The sequence below is a fragment of the Halichoerus grypus genome, chromosome 1, assembly GCF_964656455.1.
Source record: "Halichoerus grypus chromosome 1, mHalGry1.hap1.1, whole genome shotgun sequence".
NCBI classification, from domain to species: domain Eukaryota; kingdom Metazoa; phylum Chordata; class Mammalia; order Carnivora; family Phocidae; genus Halichoerus; species Halichoerus grypus.
Genome location: NC_135712.1, coordinates 195,944,917 through 195,952,605, shown reverse-complemented (window position 1 = coordinate 195,952,605; position 7,689 = coordinate 195,944,917). Strand labels below are relative to the sequence as shown.

Genomic DNA, 7,689 nt, shown 5'->3' with positions numbered 1-7,689 from the left:
AACCCGAAGTCGGCCCACCGCTCGGACCGCGGGAGCGTGGCGCCGAACAGGCACCGCCGGGCAGCCCCGCAGCTGGGGTCCTCGCCGAGAAAAGCCGGTCGCCATGGAGACGGGGGGCGCGCCGGCAGCGGTTAGGCCGCGGTGGTGCTGTGGCGGGCAGTTTGTTGGGCCGGGCCCCGCGGCTCCCGGCACCCGACAGCACTGACGGCGAACCCTTCCCGGGCGCGCGATGCCTCCTCTCGGCCGTCACCACCTCATCCCTCGCGGGTAGTGCGCCGGGCTACAGCGGGCTCCAAAAGCGCAGGTCGCCTAGCGATGGCGCGGGGCGGGGCCTCGGACCGTTCGGGTCTGTGGGAAACATCCGCTTCCGGGGCCGCGGCCATCGCATTACCCGGCTCAGCGGGCCCGCCGAGCTACCCGTGGTATCGGACCCCGGCGCCTACGGTCCCTGAGTCGCGGCTGCCCTCGCCCGGCTGCCAGCCTTCTCAGCCAGTCATGTTGCAGCATCTGAGCTCACTGCCCACGCAAATGGTGAGGGCTCGGCCCCAAGACCCCCGCACGCAGCTCCGCCGCCCTTATCGGAGCACCGACCCTGTGCTGCGCGGTTCCTGGCTCGGACGGCTGCCTTGCAGTCAGTCTCTTTCCTGAATTGTGCTTCCCGGGTCCCCATCTCTCTTCCTCCGGGAGGAGCCCCCTGCCCGTGCTCTGTTAGGATGCTTCAGGTTCCTCAGGAAACCCAGAATTTCATTTTTCGCAGTTTTGGGGGAGGCCCCTGACGCTGGGGTTGCCCGGTGCCAAAGCTGTGAGGCCAGGGAAGGAACTGTGCCTCTTCCGTGGTGGAACCAATTTCTGTTCTGCTCTTCTTCACCTCTAGGATTACAAGGGCCAGAAGCTAGCTGAACAGATGTTTCAGGGAATTATTCTTTTTTCTGCAGTAAGTATTGGTCTTGCATAGTATTCTCGTTCTTCTCCCCCTCCCCCAACCAGCTTGACTGTATTTATTTAATACACTTTGTTTTCAGATAGTTGGATTTATCTACGGGTACGTGGCTGAACAGTTCGGGTGGACTGTCTATATAGTTATGGCCGGATTTGCTTTTTCGTGTTTGGTAAGAAGTTTGTGGGTGTTTGGATGTTAGTGGCTGTTAAGTTTTCTGAATTGGGTTGGTTTGGTTGGACCTAGCTGTGAGAACCATACCAACTTTTCGAAACCTCCTTTTGCCATCAGTGTCTCACCTTGCTATCATTGGAAAAGTAGAATGCCAAGTAAGTGTCAGATAAAGTAAGCTGCATAAAAGGACACAGCTCATTTCTTTTGGCAGCTGCTCCAAGCAGTAATCTTCAAGTCAAAGCTAGCAGGAATTTCCTATGGTCTTCATAATGCTCCCTCCTCACCTTTTAGCTCTTAAAGCCTTATGTGTAAATGGTGAGGCTTGTACCCAATTCTTAAAATTATGTTGTCTGGGTAGAGGTACATAGTTTTCATTGGAATGTCAGTTTTGCTGCTGCTGTTTTTACCCTTAGCATAGGAGGTATTTGGGAACCAGACATTATATATAATGCTCTTTCAAACTTCTCATGTTTAATATTGATGGCTTTTCTCTGTTCTGGCTCAGTTGACACTTCCTCCATGGCCCATTTATCGCCGGCACCCCCTCAAGTGGTTACCTGTTCAAGACTCAGGCTCAGAAGACAAGAAACCAGGGGAAAGAAAAATTAAGAGGCATGCTAAAAATAACTAATTAGGGTTTTCACGATTTAGCTTTACTGTTGCACCTGCTTTCGTTTTGTGTGAGAGGAGCTCAATTGTTTTCATACCCAAAACATGAGCTAAAACCCACTGCTGCTCTTTCAGCACAGCTGCGTGTAGATTTTGTTCTTTGTATTTCACTTCTAATTCAGCTGGCTTTTGATTTATAAATATTTTAGACCTTCTTTTCATAACCTTTCTCTGAAATGAGAACAGAAAACACAAGTATGCAAAGTTTCTTTCAGGTCTACCAAAATAATGATGAATAAATGCCTCATAAATGAAAGTACAATTTAACTGTCAAAGTTTTTATAATTCACTATGAGTGGTTAAATTGTTTTAATGTTTTCAATTAAAATTCAATGCAAGTCTATGTCTAAAGAGTCTTTTGTTCATTGTTCTGCAAGCGAACCTACGAGTAAAAGCCAAAGTTAGAAGTTTGTGGTTCTGAAAGTATCATCTCTATTTTCTGTAGCTACAAGTTCCTAAAAGATGTCTTTCTTGACAACAGTTAAGCACCTATGAAAAAATTTACTAGTGTAAATTTGTGGGACGATAATATTTTGGTACCACTAAAATAAGGCTCTGTTAAGCAGAAAAAATTCAATCCATGCTTTACTTGAGGTGGACCAAAGTAGAAACCTATTCTTTTTAAATTGTGTAGAGGGCTGAAGAGAAAAATGTTCTAAAGGTTTGGTGTGTGGGATGGAAGTGGGAGGGTTATTACAGATAATATTCTATTTCTCAGTACCAGTAAATAGGACTTAATAAAATGTTTAAAAATGAGAGCAAAACCCCTGGCCAGACTTATTAAAAAGAGAAATGACCCAAAGCAACAAAATCATGAATGAAAGAGGAGAGATCACAACCAACACCAAAGAAATACAAACAATTATAAGAACATATTACGAGCAACTCTATGCCAGCAAATTAGATAACCTGGAAGAAATGGATGCATTCCTAGAGATGTATCAACTACCAAAACTGAACCAGGAAGATAGAACTTGGACAAACCTATAACCACTAAGGAAATTGAAGCAGTCATCAAAAATATACCAACAAACAAAAGCCCAGGGCCAGATGGCTTCCCAGGGGAATTCTATCAAACATTGGAAGAAGAATTAATACCTATTCTTCTGAAACTGTTCCAACAAATAAAAATGGAAGGAAAACTTCCAAACTCGTTTTATGAGGCCACCATTACCTTGATCCCAAAACCAAAGACCCCATCAAAAAAGAATTACAGACCAATATCCTTGATGAACATGGATGCAAAAATTCTCACCAAAATACTAGACAATAGGATTATTCACCACAACCAAGTGGGATTTATCCCTGGGCTGCAAGGTTGGTTCAACATCTGCAAATTAACATGATACAATACATTAACGAAAGAACAAGAATCATATGATCCTCTCAATAGATGCAGAAAAAGCATTTGACAAAGTACAGCATCCTTTCTTGATCAAAACTCTTCAGAGTATAGGGATACAGGGTACATACCTCAATATCATAAAAGCCATCTATGAAAAACCTACAGCGAATATCATTCTCAATGGGGAAAAACTGAGAGCTTTCCCCCTAAGGTCAGGAACACGGCAGGGATGTCCACTATCACCACTGCTATTCAACATAGTATTAGAAGTCCTAGCCACAGCAATCAGACAACAAAAAGGCATCCGAATCGGCAAAGAAGAAGTCAAACTCTCACTCTTTGCAGATGATATGATACTTTATGTGGAAAACCCAAAAGACTCCACCCCAAAACTGCTAGAACTCATACAGGAATTCAGTAAAGTGGCAGGATATAAAATCAATGCACAGAAATCAGTGGCATTCCTATACACCAACAACAAGACAGAAGAAAGAGAAATTAAGGAGTCGATCCCATTTACAATTGCACCCAAAACCATAAGATACCTAGGAATAAATCTAACCAAAGAGGCAAAGAATCTGTACTCAGAAAACTATAAAATACTCATGAAAGAAATTGTGGAAGACACAGAAATGGAAAAACGTTCCAAGTTCATGGATTGGAAGAATAAATATTGTGAAAATGTCAATGCTACCTAGAGCAATCTACACATTCAATGCAATCCCCATCAAAATACCATCCACTTTTTTCAAAGAAATGGGACAAATAATCCTAAAATTTGTATGGAACCAGAAAAGACCCCGAATAGCCAGAGGAATGTTGAAAAAGAAAAGCAAAGCTGGTGGCATCACAATTCCAGACTTCAAGCTCTATTACAAAGCTGTCATCATCAAGACAGTATGGTACTGGCACAAAAACAGACACATAGATCAATGGAACAGAATAGAGAGCCCAGAATTGGACCCTCAACTCTATGGTCAACTAATCTTGTCAAAGCAGGAAAGAATGTCCAATGGAAAAAAGTCTCTCCAAATGGTGTTGGGAAAATTGGACAGCCACATGCAGAAGAATGAAACTGGACCATTTCCTTACACCACACACAAAAATAGACTCAAAATGGTTGAAAGACCTCAATGTGAGACAGGAGTCCATCAAAATCCTAAAGTAGAACACAGGCAGCAACCTCTTCGACCTCAGCTGCAGCAACTTCTTCCTAGAAACATTGCCAAAGGCAAGGGAAGCAAGGCCAAAAATGAACTATTGGGACTTCATCAAGATAAAAAGCTTTTGCACAGCAAAAGAAACAGTCAACGAAACCAAAAGACAACCGACAGAATGGGAGAAGATATTTGCAAATGACATATCAGATAAAGGGCTAGTATCCAAAATCTATAAAGAACTTATCAAACTCAACACCCAAAGAACAAAGAATCTAATCAAGAAATGGTCAGAAGACATGAACAGACATTTTTCATCCAAATGGCCAACACACACATGAAAAAGTGCTCAACATCGCTCGGCATCAGGGAAATCCAAATCAAAACCGCAATGAGATACCACCTCACACTAGTCAGAATGGCTAAAATTAACAAGTCAGGAAACAACAGATGTTGGCGGGGATGCGGAGAAAGGGGAACCCTCCTACACTGCTGGTGGGAATGCAAGCTGGTGCAACCACTCTGGAAAACAGTATGGAGGTTCCTCAAAAAGTTGAAAATAGAGCTACCATACGATCCAGCAATTGCACTACTGGGTATTTACCCCAAAGATACAAATGTAGGGATCTGAAGGGGTACGTGCACCCCGATGTTTATAGCAGCCATGTCCACAATAGCCAAACTGTGGAAAGAGCCAAGATGTCCATCAACAGATGAATGGATAAAGAAGATGTGGTAGATATATACAATGGAATATTATTCAGTCATCAAAAGGAATGAGATCTTGCCATTTGCAACGACGTGGATGGAACTGGAGGGTGTATGCTGAGCGAAATAAGTCAATCAGAGAAAGACATGTATCATATGACTTCACTGATATGAAGAATTCTTAATCTCAGGAAACAAACAGGGTTGCTGGAGTGGGGGTTGGGGTGGGAGGGATGGGGTGGCTGGGTGATAGACACTCGGGAGGGTATGTGCTATGGTGAGCGCTATGAATTGTGCAAGACTGTTGAATCACAGATCTGTACCTCTGAAACAAATAATGCAATATATGTTAAGAAAAAAAAAAAAGGAGGGGAAGAATGAAAGGGGGGAAATCGGAGGGGGAGACGAACCATGAGAGACAATGGACTCTGAAAAACAAACTGAGGGTTCTAGAGGGGAGGGGGGTGGGAGGATGAGTTAGCCTGGTGATGGGTATTAAAGAGGGCATGTTCTGCATGGAGCACTGGGTGTTATGCACAAACAGTGAATCATGGAACACTACATCAAAAACTAACGATGTCATGTATGGTGATTAACGTAACAAAAAATTTTAAAAAATGCAATTTCACACACAGAGGGAAAAAAAAAATGAGAGCAAAGACCTTAATACGGCAAAAGTCAGAAAGGTTTAAAAAAAAAAAGAAAAATTAAGACAGCAGAAATAAGACCGAGCATATCATTAAGAGTAATAAATGTGATTAAAAAGGAACTCCCAAAAGGTGTTAAACATCAAGTTACCTCATATTTTCATGATGACACCAAAGGTTGAAAATAGGAACAAGGATATATTCGGCAGATGCAGGCAGAAAGGAGGGGTAATAGTGAGAAAGTCAGATACTTAATATCAGAAAGCATTAAACGGGGAAAAAGAACATTTCATAGCTAAGATGTCACTGTTAATAATCATTATGTATTAAATATGATGTGAAATGTATAAAGAATGTTACACACATAAAAGTTTGGCAAAGCTACACTCTTGGTAGGAGACTAACACTACCTTTCAGATTTTGGTAGATCAAGTGGACAGGTGATCAAAAGGAAGACTTTGGCACTTGTTCTCTGTACTTGAAACATCTTCCCTCAGATATACATGACTTGTTCTTTCCTTTCACTCAGGTCTCTACTCAGATGTGACTATAAAGAAGCATCTCCTGACCTATCAAAATAAAGTGACATGCCTCATTATTTTATATGCACTAATATATCCCGGGAACATTACATCTTTTTTCCTTGGTCCCACCCAGAATGTAAGCTTCCTGGGAACAGGGATCTTGTTATGCTCTTTCCTGTTTGTGTAGTACCTATAAAAGTTTGTGACACTTTGTAGGTGCTCAATAAATATTTACTGAGTGAATAATTCAGAGCTGCACTATCCAATATGGTGCCCTTAGTCACATGTGTCTATTTAAATTAAAACTAGGGGCACCTGGGTGGCTCAGTTGTTAAGTGTCTGCCTTCGGCTCAGGTCATGGTCCCAGGGTCCTGGGATCGAGCCCATGTCAGGCTCCCTGCTGGGTGGGAAGCCTGCTTCTCCCTCCCCCACTCCCCCTGCTTGTGTTCCCTCTCTTGCTATGTCTCTGTCAAATAAATAAAATCTTTTAAAAAACTTTAAAAAAAAAAAAAAGATAAAAAAACTTTTTAGGGCGCCTGGGTGGCTCGGTTGGGCGACTGCCTTCGGCTCAGGTCATGATCCTGGAGTCCCTGGATCAAGTCCTGCATCAGGCTCCCTGCTCGGCGGGGAGTCTGCTTCTCCCTCTGACCCTCCCCCCTCTCATGTGCTCGCTCGCTTTCATTCTCTCTCTAATAAATAAAATCTTTAAAAAAATAAAACTTTTTAAAAAATTAAAACTAAAAGATTGAGTTCCTCAAACTAGCCACATTTTGAGAGCTCAAAAGCCATATATGACCAGTGGCTGCCTTATCACATTGCAGATACAGAACATTTCCCTCATCACAATACTCTGTTGATCAGGTCTTATTCATAAGTTTGAATAATAAAGGCAAGTGATTCTGTGCATAACAGAATTCATCTTATTAAATGCCCATAGGGCCATTTCAATAATGGATCATCTACTGAGGCACAGGGAAAACAATTCCAAGAAATAAAAGTTGGGCAGGTCATATTCAGTAACAACACTGCAATGTAGCTGGAGCAAGGAGATACAATTTTCTTGGCTTTCGAAATACAGGTATCCTCTGCTTTCCAAAAACTCATTTCATGTCACTTTGCTTTTACAAAAGGCTTACATTTCTACAGTAATGGTTTTTTTCATAAAAGCGAAAATCCTCTTCAGATTTCTTTCAGTTAGCAAAAACAGGTACTACTGTAGGTCTTTCATAAAAGCAAAGTGGCGTGTCACGAACTTTCAGAAAGTGGGGGATACTCTTCGCTTTTCACCATTTCAGCTTACCAAAGGTTTCATAGGAATGCTCTACTTTCAGATAGCGAGGGAACCTTGTATATGGAAATTAAGGAACGCTACCTTTTTTTTTTTTTTTTTTAAGATTTGTTAGCACGCACAAGAATGGGGAGCAGCAGGCAGGGGGAGAAGCAGGCTCCCACTGAGCAAGGAGCCTGATGTGGGGCTCGATCCCAGGACCCTGGGGTCATGACCTGAGCCAAAGGCAGATGGTTAACT

The 7,689-nt window shown here is 42.6% G+C and overlaps 1 protein-coding gene across 1 annotated transcript; it reads left to right on the top strand.

Annotated features, from left to right (window-relative positions):
- The first annotated feature begins 156 nt into the window (after positions 1–156).
- SPCS1 (signal peptidase complex subunit 1) lies at positions 157–2,123 on the top strand. Its single transcript, XM_036102613.2, has 4 exons — positions 157–531; positions 875–934; positions 1,023–1,109; positions 1,617–2,123. The coding sequence occupies exons 1-4, from the start codon at positions 316–318 to the stop codon at positions 1,740–1,742; spliced, it is 489 nt and encodes a 162-aa protein (XP_035958506.2). The 5' UTR covers positions 157–315; the 3' UTR covers positions 1,743–2,123.
- Positions 2,124–7,689: the final 5,566 nt, after the last annotated feature.